Below are 18,814 nucleotides of genomic sequence, written 5' to 3'. Positions count from 1 at the left end.
CTTTTGGTCTCCATGCTTGGCTTCCACGTCTGTCCAGCAGTCCTTTCACACCTGGAGACGATTTCATGGCCTTTAGAGGAGGGGGGGGAGCAAAGACTAGAGATTTCTCCTTCCCTCCCCCCAAAACTAAAATATTCTTTTTTTTACAGCTGTGTGGCCTCTCGGTGAGAGGAAACAGAGACAGCTCGGTCAGAAACTACGAAAAGAGGAACTGAAAGGGTGGGGTTGGCTGAGATGAGAGCTGGACTGCATGTTGTTCAATGTGGCTCTTCCAGTCCGTCTCCGGCTCCTGTCATCGCTGTCACCCTCTGCTCAAATATCAGAAAGGCAGTGTGTGGGGGGTCACATCTCCCAGGATCTGGGGGGGCCTCGCTGAAAGGATTGCCTGTAATCTGCGGAAGGAAAAAAGAGGAAATAGCCAGTAAGTGACTTTGTTTCTTTCTATCTATCTATCTATCTATCTATCTATCTATCTATCTATCTATCTATCTATCTATCTATCCAGGGCTTTTTTTGTCACAGAACGCTCAGAACGGAGTTCCGGCACCTTTTTTGGATGGAACCTTGTAGGGTAGGCAAGGCAGGTTGTATGACATGTGTGAGTTACAAAAAAAGCACTGTATCTATCTATCTATCTATCTATCTATCTATCTATCTATCTATCTATGTATCACTATAGCTCTACTTCTATTTCTACCTCTACTTATTCCTCTTATCATGTCTCTCATCTCTATCCTTCCTTCCTTCCTTCCTTCCTTCCTTCCTTCCTTCCTTCCTTCCTTCCTTCCTTCCTTCCTTCCTTCTTTCTTTCTTTCTTTCTTTCTTTCTTTCTTTCTTTCTTTCTTTCTTTCTTTCTTTCTTCATTTTAGCAAAGAAAGAACTTTTAAGCAATTAAAACAATTGTTCTATATCAGTATTGGGTTAATGCCCGGAGGAGAAATAAATACAAACATTTTACATAATATTTACATCTGTCTGATGCACGCTCCTCTAACGTGGCACTTTTCCGGGAACCCAGCCTTGTAAATCTCTGAGAATGCAGCTGTCCACTATAGGCAGACTAAAAGACTACAGGGCATGCAATGCAAGGTGATTCTTGATTTTTTAAAAAAAAAAATTACACAGAAGAGGCAGCTGCACTCACTAACAGATGTGTGCATTTTCAAGAGAGAAGCTCTCTTTTCTTCTTATTTGGCATGGACATTTTGTAGAGGCCCCGTTTTACTCAGAAGCAAGTTCTGTCTACTTGACTTTTGTAGGATTTCAGCCTTCAGTCTCCTACACAGCTGCTCTGGCTGGGTTCATACATGCCACTCATCTTTGTAATATGCGGTTTGCAAAGCACAGTGGCCAAATTCACATGATCTGTGAAGTTAAACCCCAACACAAAGATGCAAAGAAGGGCAGACCAAAGGTAGATATTGGCTACAGTTAGCTTGAAGGAAAGATGATCAGGGCAAGGATTAGCAGTGTACAATTGGGCTTTTTCTGGAATCTGAAGGCACCTTGCGTCAACCTTTCCTTAAAGTTAGACTTTAGACGGAAGACTCCAGTTATTATGAAAATCATCCTGGCAGGAGCAGCATTTTGACAATAGAGACACTCATCAGGGGAGATGGTTTAGGACTCCAGACTTCCCTTGCTTAATGTTAGGGTTGCATAGCCCCAATTTTTTTCATAAAGCACGTTGGTACACAGTAGGTGCTGAACCAGTGCAAAAATGGGCTTGCAGGGTATGTCAAAATGATAACCATTTCCCTGACTGGAGGAAACTGGTTCAAGGAAGTACTTTAGCACTTCCTTTTCCCCCTTTTCAATTCAAGCTGTTTTCTCAAGATGTTAGAGTCTAATATCTAATCATAGTCTAATTGCATGCCAAAACAACTAGACACAAAAGCAGTTTTCCCCCTGTGCCATTACTCTGCTGAACACCTAATTCCCACAGCACTGACTTCTACTTAAAAATATTTACCCATGTAGTAGGGCCGTATTGCTATTATCCTCCTCATATTCTCATCTTTCTCATCTTCTCATTTCTCAGCCTTTCTTATCTTCTCATCTTTCCTACCACCTTCTATTGGTAACTTAGGATTTATTAGTTGTTGTTCGTATCTTATGATTGATTGTAATTATTGTTTATGATCTATGACGTTGTTTGCATGTATACTGAGAGCTTATGCACTGGAGACAAATTCCTTATGTATCCAATCACAATTGGCCAATAAAGAATTCTATTCTATAAGCACTATGTCTCTCTCTCTCTCTCTCTCTCTCTCTCTCTCTCTCTCTCTCTCTCTCTCTCTCTCTCTCTCTCTCTCTCATTCCTGGTTAATAGATTGAAAGACAAAGACATATATATATATAATTAGACAGAAATAAATCCCATTGTTTGTGCAACCACCCACAATAACATATTATTAAAGCAACAAACTAGAAAGTGGAAGATGGTGAGTTCTAGTCTTGCCTTAGCCATGAAAGCCAGCTGGGTGACTTGGGGCCAATCAATCTCTCCCAGCCCACCTCACAGGGTTGTTGTTTGGGGAAAAATAGGAGGTATGAATATGTTTGTTACGTTGAATTATTTGTAAAAATACTAAAGGCAGGAAATGAATAAGTAGGATAAAAACTATTAAATCTACGTGGCACCCAAATGCCAGCAACTCTACAGAATTGAGCACTTCTGGCTGCAGAATGTGGCACTTCCGTATATGATTGGATGGAAACAAATCTGTTCAATTTTCCTTAGTGTTTTTAATGATTGTTGGCAGCGGCAGTCCAGCAAATTGATCGCGGAGGAGGAAGAGGAGGAAAAGAGGAGCCATGTCCAATGTTATCCTAGAGAGCATCTTTCTGAAGCGTTCCCAGCAAAAGAAAAAGACTTCTCCGCTGAATTTCAAGAAGCGCCTGTTTCTGTTGACAGAAAGCAAGCTCTCTTACTATGAATATGACTTCGAACGTGGGGTGAGTCCCGGAGAACTTAACAACCAAGATTGGTGCAAGGTCTTCTTTAACCAGATTTGTTGAAAGGGCAAAAAGGATTAGGTCTCTGAAATATGAACAACTGGATACTCTCACTTTATCACCCATTTCATCCCTATGTTTGTTAGTGCTGTATGGAGGTTTCTTAATTCTCTTGCAAATATAAGTGTTTGATGATGGGGAATTTGCTTAATCTTTTCCTGAGAATGGAAGAATGTGCAGATCTCCCGAACTAGCCAATGTTATGCAACTGTCATGAAAAGTTCTATTGCCTTTTTTTTTTAAAAAAAAGGATTTTGGAGGAATGCAGGGTCAAGGGCATGTATTTTGGGGTTCAAGAATGAAGTCATCATCTGGCTGACATAATCTAGTCGCTGTGCAGAACCGTCTTCTGAGATCCCTCCTGCATTAGGTCACTGTATCTTACCCATCTCTCCAGCTGCACAAATTGTAGGCTGGAATTTTAGGCCTCTTAAAAAAAAGAAAAAAACCCTTCCCAATATTTTCACTTTCTTCCTGCAGCGCAGGGGAAGTAAGAAAGGGTCTGTGGACATCGATAAAATCACTTGTGTCGAGATTGTGGTTCCAGAAAACAATCCCCCTCCAGAACGACGGATATCGGTAAGGAGACGTTGCTGCCTCTTGTAAGAATGCTGGTTTAATCTCAAAGGAGTGGCGTGCTGGTGGAAGCTACCAGTCCAATGATTAAAAAAGCATTTTTTTTTACTTTTTTGTTTGTTTGCTGTTCTATCCAAACTGGGATCCTTGGCTAGGAATGAAAAGCCAGCCACAAAGAATGGTGTCTGACTGGCTTGGTAGGAGGGAAATTTTACAGTCAGATTATGAAAATTAAGATGTTTTTGCATTTTGCATATGGGAGCCAGGAGGAAGGCTCCAACTTTCCCAGATGTGTGTTGTGAAAGCATAGAATTAGCTTTGATGTACTCATTGTATGTATGTATGTGTGTGTATGTATGTGTTATTTATTAATTTAATTCAATTTAAATTAAATTAAATTAATTTGCATGCAGCGAAAAGAAGATGCAAATGAACATGAGCAGATTTCCATTATAGAGCGGTTTCCTTATCCCTTCCAAGTAAGTTTCTTTTCTATCAGCTTTCTGGTCCTCACTGATGTATCGTTAACAAGGAAGCTTGGGCTTCTGTGTCAGGCTAAGGCCTAGGCCAGGGGTAGGCAACCTTGGCTCGTTTATGACTCGTGGACTTCAACTCCCAGAATTCCTGAGCCAGCATGGCTCTGCTTGGAAACACTTCCTTTCCCCTCAGCATGGCTGGCTCAGGAATTCTGGGAGTTGAAGTCCACGAGTCATAAAAGAGCCAAGGTTGCCTACCCCTGGCCTAGGCCAAGGCCAAGAGTAGCTAAGCTTAGAAAGTTGGGAAAATATAGTGCCGGGATCTTTAAATGGCTTGCTGCTGCATATTGTGTGAATGAAGTTAGAAAATGTATAACCAAAGGCCTGATCATTGGAGATGTTTTTGGTTCTGAAGATCTGTTGTCGTGTCTTCTTAATGCCGCGTTTCTCAACCTTTAAGAAGCATGAACTTCCCCAGCTAGAGAATACTGGAAGTTGAAGCCTAGGCAACTTAAAGTTGCCAAGGTTGAGTAGCACTACTCTAGTGGTCCATGAATGAATGAAGGAACCTTATGGTCAAAGTACAACCATGTATACAAAGCAGGCATGAAATTATCTGTCTGTCTGTCTGTCTGTCTGTCTGTCTGTCTGTCTGTCTGTCTGTCTATCTATCTATCTATCTATCTATCTATCTATCTATCTATCTATCTATCTATCTATCTATCTATCATCTATCTAAGATTCAGACCAACTAACCTTAGACATCTTCTGATTATTTTGTAACGTTGTGTAATTTCTTTCCAAAAAATGTTTGTGTATGAATACGGGCCGCAGAACTCATTGGATGACTTAAGAGAATCACTTTCTTTAGCCTAATCTGGGTAAAATAGAATAAAGTTGGAAGAGACCCTGGAGGTCTTCTAGTCCAGCCCCCTGCTCAAGCAGGAGAACCTATACCATTTCAGACAAGCGAGCACGCTCCTAGGTAAATTTTCTTGACAAAAGATGGGGTATTAAAAATACATCATTTATATAGAGGACTATCTATACTTTAACCACTGTTCTTTATCTCTGCTTTGTGTGTCCCCAAGGTTGTATATGATGAAGGACCCCTTTATGTCTTCTCTCCCATGGAGGAATTACGGACCCGCTGGATTCACCAACTGAAGAACAGTCAGTGTCCATGTGGTTGAAACATCTGTAATGCTGTGGCATCAGAGAAGGGCCGTCTCTGAAATGTATCAGGGTGTCCATCAAACAAAGCGCAGAGACACAGAATTTCGGGGGGGGGGGGGAGGGTGACCCAAATGTATTTGTAGACCATCAATTTTGGGGAAAAAGTTCTTTTTAAAAAACTGAACAAAACACCCTGGCAGTTTTCTAAAGATCTAAGACTTTAATTGAAAGTAGCATTTCAGTGCTGTCTATCATTATAGCTGCTTCCTGTTGTTATTTATTTATTTATTTATTTATTTATTTATTTATTATCTATCTATCTATCTATCTATCTATCTATCTATCTATCTATCTATCTATTTATTTATTTATTTATTAGGCTTTATATCTTTCACTAATTCACAGGTTCAGCTTCTGCATCCCCTAATCTGATTTTTATGGGTTTTCTCATTGTGATTAAAGCCATGGCTTAATTTTACTGTTGCAATGGGTTTGAACAACAGAGAATGAGGTGGCTGGATGGAGTCACTGAAGCAGTAGGCGTGAGCTTAAATGGACTCCAGAAGATGGTAGAGGAGAGGAAGGCCTGGAGGAACGTTGTCCGTAGGGTCGCGATGGGTTGGACACGACTTTGCAGCTAACAACAACAATGGGTTTGAACACAGGATTTTTGTTGTTGGATGGCCGGATAAAAATGTTGGGGAGAAACAAATGAAAGAAAGATTTATTATGAGGTTGATGGTAGCCACCAAGCAAGGGCCTAGGGATAAGACTGGTATAATGGCTGGGTTTGTACAATATGTCAGACTCAACTAAATTGATAGCTTGCGTTGTAGGTAATAGACCTTTTCCAAGTAGGTTATGTGAACCAGGCCATCAGGTTAAAAGCTGTAAAATCATAGATTGATTGGTTTAGGCCAGGGGTAGGCAACCTCGGCTCTTTTATGACTCATGGACTTCAACTCCCAGAATTCCTGAGCCAGCCATGCTGAGGGGAAAGGGAGAAGTTTCCAAGCTGAGCCATGTTGGCTCAGGAATTCTGGGAGCTGAAGTCCACGAGTCATAAAAGAGCCGAGGTTGCCTACCCCTGGTTTAGGCAATCGCATGATAAGCAAACACAGTCCTTGTGTTTCGTTCACTCAGGATTAAAGTGGTCTGAACGTAATGAACTTAATGTTGAATTGCTAAGTGAATGTTTTGACAAATAAATCGGACCACAATGTCTGAGTTAGTTCTTAGCACCCTCTTCAGAAATCTCCTCTCTTATTCCATCTTGCTGCAGTGACCTACTATAACAGCAACCTGGTGCAGAAGTATCATCCTTGTTTCTGGACAGATGGACAATATCTTTGCTGCTTCCAGACTGCCAAAATGGCCATGGGTTGCAAACTTCTGGCAGGCAGAAGTCAAAGTAAGAGATCACCTCGGCTTCTCCTTGTCTTCCCTCTGATCTCCGTCTCCATCCTTCTTTCTTCCTGTTGTTGTACAGGTAGTCCCCAACTTATAACCGTTCGTTTAGTGCTGTTCAGAGCTAGAACAGCCCTGAAAAAGGGACTTACAACTGGGTCCTCACACTTAGCACATCTCCACAGTCACATGATCAAAAATTAGGCGCTTAATAGCTGGCGTGCTTGTGGCATCCCGGAGTCATTGGTTTTGCGACCTTCCCAGTCGCCTTTGACAAAGGAAGTCCTTGAGGGAAGCTTTGATTCACTTAAGGCCCATGTGATTCGCTTAACGACTGTGACAGAAACGGTTGTAAATTCGGGCGGGATTCACGTAACCACCATCTTGATTAGCAATGGAAATTCTAGTCCCATTTGTGATCCCAGGCCAGGGGTAGGCAACCTTGGCTCTTTTTTATGACTTGTGGACTTCAACTCCCAGAATTCCTGAGTTAGCCAAGCTGAGGGGAAAGGGAGAGGTTTCCAAGCTGAGCCATGCTGGCTCAGGAATTCTGGGAGTTGAAGTCCACAAGTCATAAAAAAAAGCCAAGGTTGCCTACCCCTGGCCTAGGCCAAGATCTACCTGTAATGGTTAGGAACCTATGGACAGAAGGGCAGGATATCAGCTATATCAATCAGTCAATCAATCAATCAATCACAACTCTCCTTGCAGGTTTCAAAAGTGGACGTTTGCTTCAGAAGCCCGAAAAGCCATTGCCCCCGACACCAGAAGAGAACCAGGTACCTTCATGGGCAGGTGTGGGTAGACTTGACACCACCGATGCCTGGGCAGTGCACAAGTCTTGTGACCAGATCCCTGGAAGGCCTCCCTCTTTTCCTCCTCACTTTCCCAATCTCTCCAAAGGTCGTGAAGAAGCCTCTGCCACCCAAGCCATCACCCAGCATTCCTTCTAAGACCAGGAAGGTGATCGCTCTCTATGATTACGCCCCCATGAATGACCAAGACTTGCAGCTACAGAAAGGGGAAGAATATCTCATCCTGGAGGAGAGCAGTGAATCTTGGTGGCGAGCCCAAGACCAGAATGGGTATGAGATGGGAGGACATCAATGTTTGGATGGGCAGAGTGTTTTGGGGTGGATTTCATTGTGGTTTGGTTTATGGCCTAGATCAAGGGTCTGAAATGTGGCCTCTTTTAAGACGTGTGGACTTCAACTCCCAGAATTCTCCAGCCAGCATGGTTGGTTGAGGAATTCTGGGAGTTGGAGTGCACAAGTTTGGAGACCCCTGGTCTAGATCAGTGTTTCTCAATCTTGGGCACTTTAAGATGTGTGGACTTCAACTCCCAGAATTCTCCAGCCAGCATGGTTGGTTGAGGAATTCTGGGAGTTGGAGTCAACAAGTTTGGAGACCACTGGTCTACATCAGAGTTTCTCAATCTTGGGCACTTTAAGATGTGTGGACTTCAACTCCCAGAATTCCTCAGCCAGCCTTGCTGATCTAGATTGATGTTGGCTTAGCATCCCAGAGACAGAGTTCCCAAGGGTTTATTCTGAAGAGGTGGAGACAGATGCCTTTAATCTACTCGCACAACTAAAAGATCTGCCCCATCACGTCTGACTTTCTTTAATCATGGGAAATTCCCAAACAAGGTCAGTTTTGAGCAGTTGTTTGGGATGTTTAGTAAGGCAATGCCTATATTCAACTTACCTATATGAGCATCAAGATTCTCGTTTTTGGATTTGCCATTCTCTTAGATTGAATAACGGAAGACTGAGACATCCTGCATGAGAACCATAGTGGTCTTACCATCCTTCTTCCTCTTCCTCTTCCCCTTCCCCCTTTGCTTCCTTCCATCCAGGAAACAAGGTTACATCCCCTCCAATTACATCACCGAAACAAGAGATTCTCTGGAGATATTTGAGTGAGTGTCCTCTGATCCATGGGCTGGATCCATTCATGGAGATGCCACATATACTCTAACCCAGGGGTCTTCAAACTTGGCCCTTTTATGACTTGTGGCTCAAGAATTCTGGGAGTTGAAGTCCACAAGTCATAAAAGAGCCAAGTTTGAAGACCCCTGCTCTAACTCATCTAATGGAGTCCAGACTGCAGAAGACTTTATTTTATTTTTATTACATTTATATCCCGCCCTTCTCCGAAGACTCAGGGTGGCTTACAAGCTTAGCAGTAGCCTTCATTCTATGTATATGCCTGCTTATTAGGGCTTTCACACACACACCCCAAGCGGCATTATTACAAAGTCAGCTTAATTGCCCCCAACAATCTGGGTCCTCATTTTACCTACCTGGGAAGGATGGAAGGCTGAGTCAACCTTGAGCCTGGTGGGACTCGAACCTGCACTAATTGCAGGCAGCTGGTGTTACTTAAGGAGGCATTAGCCCACTGCTCCACCAAGGCTCAATATTCCAGGTAGGGGTGGAAAATGTGGATTTGATTATTAAGACTAGTTATTCTCATCATTCTCTTGCCTGGAGGAAGAAGGTGCAAGGTGCTGAACTAAGGAGGATGCTCCTTCTGGGAGAGGGCAGGCTGGGCAATATACTGGAGATCTTTTAAGAAAAGACTAGACCAGGGGTAGGCCACCTCGGCTCTTCCATGACTGGACTGCATCATTCAGTTCAAGTGCGGGATTTTCTGCCCCATGGTCAGTTTTCATCCTCTAGATGTCCCATGCCTCCTCCATCATTTGAGATGTAGTTTGTCCATTTGGACTCCAGAGGAAAAAGATCAGCTAGTAATAAGATGAGTAGGAAGGAAGGAACTGGGGCATGCTGAGAAAAACACACACATGCTCAACATTGTTCCCCCCCCCATATTTGCATCAAACAGAAGGGCAGCTCTGGGAATGAACCACTAATAAATTCTGGAGAATTTCATTTTCATTCTTTATTCCAAATAAATTCCTCCCACAAGGCTCTTCATCCTAGGTGTTCTTTCTTGACAATTATCTTGTCGCGTTTTAGGTGGTATTTAAAAAACATAACCAGAAGACAAGCAGAAGAATTGCTGAAGAAAGAGGTAATGTCTTGCGTGTGTTTTCCCTCCTCTTCCTTTCATTGCAAGGAATTTGGGTGTCTCAACCCTTGCAAGTTAAAGATGTGTGGACTTCAACTTCCAGAATTCCCCAGCCAGCTGGTGGGGGGGAGGAAATTATTGACTTGGGAATTCTGGGAGTTGAAATCTACACATCTTTAATTTGCCAAGTTTGAGAAACACTGCAAGGAAATCAAGTAAGGATTTGGGGGATTATCTGTGACTTTGAATACACTGAGTGTGTTCTGTACCCTTTATTTATTTATTTATTTAGCTTCTGGATCCAATCAGGAGTAGCTAATGACCAGGAACTAGTTTGTTTAGTATATCATTTCATTTTAAGTTCCTAAATTATATGCCAAGAATTTCTCTTTGCTTGTGAAGGGTGTAATAGATTTGGATGTAGAGTTCAGGCAAAACTATTTAATTTTACTACCGTAGTACTAACTACTACTAGGGCTAGTAATCCGGCATTCTAGGTCAGTGTAGTTTTATCAAAGGGCTTACTCACAAGGGCAAACTCACAACAGGGGTTTGTGAAGAGACCCAGGTCTTGTCTTACACTGAAAAATTAATCATTCTCCAGTCCTCACAACTGAAAAAATTAGGCATTTTTATATTCCAGGGCAAAGATGGCGGTTTCATCGTTCGAGATTCTGTCAGCAAGACAGGCAAATACACCGTCTCTGTGTTTGCTAAGTCCTCTGGGTGAGTGTGACCTGCTGATAAAAAAATAAATGTGAATCCCACACCAGGCTAGTCCTCAAGAAGAGCTCCGTAGCAGGAGAAACGTCATTATGGTTGACAGTGGGAGAGGCTGTTTGAAGGTCCGTAGTTTTTGTATAGAAAAGTTGACCAAATAAAATGATAATAAAAAAAAATACAGCAATATCACGATCATCCAGAAGATGGCTTTTAGTTCATCTGGCTTAAGCTTATCAATTATGCAGGACAAAGGCATAATAATTGATTCTTCACCAGTTATAGGTTCCCAATTAATGTAATGATGTAATTTTGTTTCTTGTAGGTCCTCCATTTTATCATTAATCGTTAAGAATTTTAAATATCAGGGGAGGGGAGAGATTCCTGCACTGAACAATGGGGTAGACTGGATGACCTCAGCACCCCATTCCAACTTTCTCACTCTTTCTTTCTAAACTGGGGTGGACCTTTCTCTTTCTCTCCCTACAGCAATGGCTCCTTTCTCCTGTTGTCCCAGTTTCTCATGCCGCCATCTTCGCTTATCTCGGACTCTCTTTTTAACACCCCTTAGGGAGCCTCAGGGCACCATCCGCCATTATGTGGTGTGCTCCACACCCCAGAACAAATATTTCCTGGCCGAGAAGCATCACTTCAACACTATCCCGGAGCTCATCAACTATCACCAACACAACTCCGCAGGTGAGGAGGAGCGCCTCAGGTAACTCCCTGCGCGAGGCCCTGAATCTCGTTTCGTTTTATTATGTTGTATTTGGTTTTGTTTTCTTTTATTACTTTATATTTTCTTTTATTTATTTTATTATTATTTTACTTTATTTTATTATTTTATATTTCATTTCTTATTTTCTTATTTTATTTATTTTATTATTATTATTTTATTTTACTTATTATTTTATTTCATTATTTTATTTCATTATTTTATTTATTTTAGTATTATTTTACTTTATTTATATATTTATTATTTTATATTTTATTTCTTATTATTTTATTTTATTATTATTTTATTTTATTTATTTTATTATTTTATTTATTTCATTATTTTATTTATTTCATTATTTTATTTATTTCATTATTTTATTTCATTATTAGTTTATTTCATTATTAGTTTATTTTACTTATTTTATTATTTTACTTATTTCATTATTTTGTTTCATTATTATTTTATTTATTTTATTATTATATTTATTTCATTATTTTATTTCATTATTATTTTATTTTATTTATTTTATTTATTTCATTATTTTATTTTATTTGGCAGTAGTTTCAGAAGTAGTTTCCTCTTGCCCCTTTCCTTCTAGGACTGGGTGAGAGGAACTGGCCCGAGGTCACCCAGTTGATGCCATGCCTAAGACAGAACTAGAACTCCTAGCCTCCTGGTTTCTAGCCCAGCACCATCAGTTACTACACCAAACGGACTCTTCTTATGTTGAATAACCTCCTAATCACAGCTTTATTTTTATCCACCAGGACTTATCTCCCGATTGAAGTATCCAGTGTCAACACAACAAAAATCTGCTCCTTCCACTGCAGGTCTTGGATATGGTAATACCTGAATGTCCTTAACTGCTTGATGCCTGTGGTTGGGTTCACTAAATTAGATCCATGAACAATTTAGCAGTTGCTAAGCTTTCCTTCCTTCCTTCCTTCCTTCCTTCCTTCCTTCCTTCCTTCCTTCCTTCCTTCCTTCCTTCCTCCCTCCCTCCCTTCCTTCCTTCCCTCTCTCCCTTCCTTCCTTCCCTCTCTCCCTCCCTCTCTCCCTTCCTTCCTTCCCTCTCTCGCTCTAACCCTTCCTTCCTTCCTTCCTTCCTTCCTTCCTTCCTTCCTTCCTTCCTTCCTTCCTTCCTTCCTTCCTTCCTTCCCTCTCTCCCTCCCTTCCTTCCTCCCTTCCTTCCTCCCTCCCTCCCTCCCTTTCCCTTGTCATTTAGTGGGATGTGCTCTCTCTCTCTCATAATTCATGTTGGGTGTTTTGTGCCAACCCAGTTAATTCAATAGCCAATATTAAACCAGTTAATTCAAAAGCACATTGAGTGAACATAGCCTGTAGATTATATCTGATGTGTGGTTGTGACTTAGAAGCCACCCATTCACTTCCCACAGGGCCCTTCAGTGAGATTATGTTAGATGCTTTGGGACATGGTGGGAAGTTGTCCATATGGTCTTCTTCTCCTCCACACGGCTATCCATTTTCACCCAGCCCCTGTTTTGTGTCATTCCTAGGGGCATGGGAGATTGATCTGAAAGAACTGACATTTCTGAAAGAGCTGGGAACAGGCCAGTTTGGAGTGGTGAAACATGGCAAGTGGCGAGGTCAATACGACGTGGCCATCAAGATGATCAAAGAAGGCTGCATGTCAGAAGATGCGTTTATTGATGAGGCCAAAGTCATGATGTGAGCTGATACCTCCTTTTTCTTCTTTCTTCTATCAAGACTTTCCTTTAGATTGGGGTGAGGAACCTTCCAGATGTTGCTGAACTACTACTCCCAGCATCCTTCCCCTCTTGGTAGGCTTGCTGGGATTCCGTTCCAATTCTGAAAGTCTCTCTGGACTTTCAGATTGCCCAGGGTGGTCCATCACAAATGTTGGAGGCTCAGACTTATTTCAACCCAGTTCTTGGAGCCCTGTCATTAAAGGAAGGGTGTTTGGGTAGATACTTCTCAACTATTAACTTGAGGGCAATTCTGTCTGTAGCTAGAAGGAAGACTTTCCTTTGCAATGGATTTGAAAGTTCCTCTTGGGCCTTTTTCCTTCCTGCCACTTATACGAAAAGCCAGTTTAGAGTGGGGTACTGAGTTGGCACACCACGCCAACCAAGGTTGGTTTAGTCAGGATTTATTCCTTAAATAAACTACAGTCGGTGCTTAGTAGAACATGAAGATTTTCTGAATGACCCCAGCTGAGTTCCTGAGACATTTTAAGTCCAAGTTGAACAAAGGATAGGATGGCTTTGATCTGCTCCTTATTTTGTCTGCCACTTGAGGGGAAAAACAGCGATGAAGGACAAAGGTGAATTTCTAAACCAATGAGGCTCTTGCTTTCTTTTTCAGGAATCTTTCCCATGCCAACCTGGTGCAACTCTTTGGGGTTTGCACTAAGGAAAGACCAATCTTGATTATCACGGAGTACCTGTCCAAAGGTTGCCTCTTGACCTACCTGCGGGATACTCGGCGGTCCTTCCAGGCCACCGAGCTTTTGGATATGTGCAAGGATGTTTGTGAGGCCATGGAATATCTGGAATCCAAACAGTTTCTACACAGAGACTTGGTAGGCAACACACTGCTTAACTCAACCAAGGGAGAAAACTCAAGTCAAATGTTTTGGGTTGTACTACCACAGTGACTTTGTCATGGATGAGGCATGGATGACTTGTGGCCTTACAGATGTTGCTGAAGGATACATCTCTGTGAACTTAGCCAATGTATCTACCGGTACAGGATTCTGGAGATGTCTGACAATACTGGAAAACTGTAGTCTCATTCCCCCAACTAGGATGAAAGTGCTATCTGGGACCCTCAATCTGGTGTGATGATGGAGACACTGGAACTGGGGTGAAAGTGCTACCATATCCTCAAATTGGGATGATGATGGAGGTTGGAGGGTCTACAACTGGGTGGAAGTGCCATCAGGGATGCTCAAACTGGGGTAATGATGGAGGTTCTAGAACAGGGGTGAAAGTGCCGTCAGGGGCCCCAAATTCACAGCATGCAGGGACAGAATAGTTTACCTGCCTTGGTGGTTTCAGGGAGTTTATCTCTCCCTGGCACTGTATGAACCTCTTCCTTCTGTCCCAAGCAAATTTATTTGTTTAAAATATTTATTACAGTCAATTCTCTATCCAGAGAATCTTGTAACACGCTTAGGCATCCTGATTCTCAGAAGACAGTAATTTTAGGTTTATGCTGGTTTATGGCTGTAACAAACGGTGATATGTTTTATTAGGGTACCCCACTACTTATATGACGCTTCCTCTCTTTGTCTTGTCTTCCACAGGCTGCTCGCAACTGCTTGGTCAACGAACAAGGAGTGGTCAAAGTCTCTGACTTTGGCCTTTCCAGGTGAGTTTTGACATCCGTGGGTCTGGCAGGTTGGGACAGTTGCCAAGGTTGAGAAATGGTCTATTTTCTTCCATGGACTTTGAGCCACTTGAGTTGTTGGTTTGAGGCGTACACTGTCAAGTTGGCCAACCCAACCTTCTGCTTGCAGGTATGTCTTGGATGATGATTACATCAGCTCCATGGGATCCAAATTTCCAGTTCGGTGGTCTCCTCCAGAGGTTTTACTCTACAGCAAGTTCAGCAGCAAATCGGATGTCTGGGCTTTTGGTGAGCATGGAAGTTGAGAAATTGGGGAGAACCCATCTAGGCTGATGAATGTAATGACAAAGTATTCTTGGCCATGGTCTCTGCCAGTGATAAAAGTTCCTAGGTCCCAGAGCAGATGTGGGGAAAAGGTGTTCCAAGGCCATCGTTTGGCACCCAATTCTAAGAGGTTGGGGTAGTAGAATCCAGGAATGTTGTCCCTCCAGGTGTAGCTACCTCAGAAAAACATCTCTCAACATAATCTCTCATGTAACATAATCCCACCTGATAATACAGGCAGTCCTGGACTTAACGACCACAATTCAGCCCAAAATTTCCGCTGGTAGGAAAGACCGTTAGTCAAGTTAGTTTAGCCCCGTTTTACGACCTTCCGTTCCACATTTGTTAAGTGAATCACTGCAGTTGTGAAGTACGTAACACGGATGTTAAGTGAACCCCGTTGACTTTGCTTGTCAGAAGGTTGCCAGAGGGAATCACATGACTCTGGGACACGGCGACCGTCGTTAAATATGAAACCAGTTCCCGAGCATCCGAATTTTGATCACGTGACCCTGGGGATGCTGCAAGGGTCGTAAATGTGAAAAATGGTCATCAAGTCACTTTTTTTCCAGTGCCGTTGTAACTCAGAATGGTCACTAAACATACTGTTGTAAGTAGAGGACTGCCTGCATAGTTTTTGTCCCGTACATGCAACTGCATTTGGGGGAAGAGAGCAAAGACTTTGTGGTCCAGAGGCCAGGAATCTTAGACGCAGAGCTGAGTGGCATTTCAGAAGAGGCTAAAACTAGCAGTGGTGCTCTGACCTCATGCTCTGGATGCTTTCCCCACGGACAGGAGTTCTGATGTGGGAGGTTCACGCTTTGGGGAAGATGCCCTACGAGAGATTCACCAACAGCGAGACCACCGATCAGGTCACCAAAGGGCTGCGTCTCTACCGCCCCCAGCTGGCCTCCGACAGGATCTACGCCATCATGTACAGTTGCTGGCATGAGGTAAGTTTTTCTTGCTACCTTTCTACCTTTGTAGCATCCCCACCCTCCCCATGGTCACTTGATCAGAATGTGTACACTTGGCACCTGGCACGTGTTTGCGACGGTTGCAGTGTCCCAAGGGTCACGAGGTCACCCTTTGCAACCTTCTGACCAGCCAAATCATCAGAGAAGCCAGATTCACTTAACAAAAGTGTTGCTAACTTGTAACAACTGCAGCGATGGGCTTAACAGCTGTGGCAAGGAAGGTCATAAAATGAGGCAAAATCCACTTATTAACTCTCTTGCTTAGCAGCAGAAAATTTGGACTCAGTTGTGGTCAAGGACTGACTGTATTTTTTTTTGATAACCCCTTTACAACTTCTCTTTCTTTTTAGACAGCCCGCTGAGAGGCACCTTATCTTTTTAAGCACTTCAGAGAAAGATCCCGTGTGTATCTCTTTCAGAAACTGTTCTGTATAAGCCATTTCCTCTCTCTTTCTTTCTTCCAGAAACCAGAAGAGCGTCCAAGTTTCCAGGTCCTGCTTGGGCACATTATGGATTTAGCGAATGAAGATGTCTGAATCCCATCGGTTACCCAATATAATTTTTCTCTGTGAATTGCTGCCCCATCCCTCGGTTTGCTGAAGACTTGTTGAATGGACATGGTGAAAACAAAATCAGCAAGAAGGCCGTCACAACCGGTGTACTTCGATCAACTGAGAACTGTCTTCAAGTCGCCTTTTAACTCGCCTTTGGGTTTCTCCTTGAAGCCAGCCAAAACTAACAAGCCAGCAAGTCGGTGTTTAGGTGTTTTCTCATCCGGCAGGATAAGGTGCAGTTTGTCCCCAGCTGTTGAGCTGAAGAGTTATCATCCCATTCCCAAGTCAGCAGAAAAGAAAAACAGCGTGAAATTTTCTTTCCTCATTTCTGCCTTCCCTCCATGATCACTCCCAGATTTTGCCCACCTGGAGATTGACCTTGGATTACCGGAAAAATCCTGCTTAGTATTAGATGGGATCAGTGGGGGGATTCAGCCGGTTCGCACCATTTCGGCAGATTTTTTTTTGTTGCCCAAGCCCAGAATGGACTTCCAGAAGCGGCATCCATACAGAGAACCAGTTGTTCACCTATTTGAATCCCACCGCTGGATGGGATGAAGGCGCCTTGTTGAAACGGAGCAGAAAAGGCAGAAAACTACGGTATGATTACAGGCAAATGGCAGTGGCTTTTGGTATAAGAATGTCTAGCTAGTCCAAGATCACTTGGAACAAGATAATTAATAAACTTCTTGGGAATGCAGCTACCCCAAAATGTATTGGGCAGTGATGGATAAAAATGGAAAGAAGCGATAGGAAAGTGAGTTGCATTTCATGAAGAGAAAATAAACTCATTTGCGTCACCTTCTTTCTTGGATCCCTGGGGACTTGTTCACTGGTGCTTTTGCTCAACACAAAGATCTGCTTTTAATTTCTGTTTACTGTAGAAGGTGCCTGACTAATCTTATATCTTCTTGCCAAATATCTTTTTCCCCTATAAATCAGATTCAAAGTCCTGAAAAAAGTTTCTGCTTGCAAAAACTCTAGAACTCTTCAGATAAACTTTGAGAAAACTTTCCCTTCTTTTAGAAAACACAAAATGGGTAAATGTTGATGCAATATAAGAGAAAGGATAGGGCAGTGCAACGCACGAGACTTCCCATCAAATTAGCCATACCTGAAGTCTGTTTCGCTTTGAAGCAGTGAGAAAATAGAAAAGTGAAGTAGTAAACAGGAAGGAAAAAAAAAGAGTCGGCCATAGGATGTGTTGTAGACCAAACTGCTTTTTTGCAAGATTTTGAAAACAAAATTTAGGCTCCAAGTTATAATTGGTACTTATTAGTTTTTTTTCTTACACCTCTTCTATCAATTTGCTCTCGTTTGCGTGGAAATCCTGTTCATTTAGGCTGATGTGTGAGCTATAAACCTGAGCGGTGCACAGAGGTGCTGTATGTGTAGAGAATATGTATATAACATGCAAAGTCAAGGCTGATTTCCTAAAATAGCCTTACAATGCAGTCTATTTATTACTGCACACTGCAAAGGGAGGAGAGCGAGCCAGAGACTGACTTAAGCAACTCTGTAACTCTTAACATGATTAGATGGAACATGTGTGTGCTTGTATGTTCATCCTCAAATAAAAGGGTTCAGGATTATACTGTGCAAGGCTGAATTTGAAAAAAGTGTTTTCAATAACTTCATAGTGCAACCTATTGTGAATTACCCTCACGCTTGTAACTGCTTCCTGGATCCCAGATTGGCCATCTATTATTGAACCACCGTTTGCTGGATAAGCCACCATTGCAAGCTTTGCTACCTCACCCCAAGTCATAAGGCTTTTTGTTTGGTTCTGATTTAACACAGTTACTCCTTGTATTCCAGAAAGCAATCCTTTAAAGTGGATGAAATGAATTTGATTTGATTTGATATGAAAATGTTATTGCAAGTCTCCATACAAGATTTGATCATTTTTTTTATTTGCTTGGCTTTGAAAAGAAAGTTATAAAGATAAATCACTTTTTTTTAAAAAAAACACCTTTCAGATGGGCTCCCTCTATCTATCATCTATCTATCTATCTATCTATCTATCTATCTATCTATCTATCTATCTATCTATCTATCTATCTATCTATCTATCTATCTATCTATCTATCTATCTATCTCTATCTATCTATCTATCTATCATCTATCTATCTATCTACACACACATACATATATACACATACATACATACATGCACATATACATATGTACACATACATATACACACGTACACATACATATACGTACACATACATATACATACATACAGTGCTTTTTTTTGTAAAAGAAAAAGGTGCCAGAACTCACACATGTCTTACAACCTGCCTTGCCTACCCTACAAGGTTCCATCCAAAAAAGGTGCCGGAACTCCGTTCTGAGCATTCAATGAGAAAAAAGCCCTGCATACATACACACATATACATCACACGCATATACATAATACAGTAAGAAAATTACAACGCTAATTACATTGGGTTGGCACTCGTCGAGTGAATACCACTCCAAAACTGGAGAGGG

At 42.1% G+C, this 18,814-nt stretch overlaps 1 protein-coding gene across 1 annotated transcript; it reads left to right on the top strand.

The window, feature by feature from the left end:
• The first annotated feature begins 205 nt into the window (after nucleotides 1-205).
• On the top strand, nucleotides 206-17,894 carry BTK (Bruton tyrosine kinase). The gene is made up of 19 exons (XM_083371779.1): nucleotides 206-421; nucleotides 2,769-2,961; nucleotides 3,502-3,600; nucleotides 4,011-4,076; nucleotides 5,165-5,246; nucleotides 6,532-6,660; nucleotides 7,368-7,435; nucleotides 7,560-7,741; nucleotides 8,515-8,577; nucleotides 9,641-9,695; nucleotides 10,336-10,418; nucleotides 10,984-11,111; nucleotides 11,898-11,972; nucleotides 12,648-12,819; nucleotides 13,477-13,693; nucleotides 14,420-14,484; nucleotides 14,633-14,751; nucleotides 15,583-15,740; nucleotides 16,229-17,894. The coding sequence occupies exons 2-19, from the start codon at nucleotides 2,821-2,823 to the stop codon at nucleotides 16,298-16,300; spliced, it is 1,974 nt and encodes a 657-aa protein (XP_083227905.1). The 5' UTR covers nucleotides 206-421; nucleotides 2,769-2,820; the 3' UTR covers nucleotides 16,301-17,894.
• The last annotated feature ends 920 nt before the right edge of the window (nucleotides 17,895-18,814 follow it).

The sequence above is a fragment of the Vipera ursinii genome (assembly GCF_947247035.1).
Source record: "Vipera ursinii genome assembly, chromosome: 12".
NCBI classification, from domain to species: domain Eukaryota; kingdom Metazoa; phylum Chordata; class Lepidosauria; order Squamata; family Viperidae; genus Vipera; species Vipera ursinii.
Note: the sequence above shows the minus strand (reverse complement) of the source record. Positions and strands in the feature narration are given on the sequence as shown.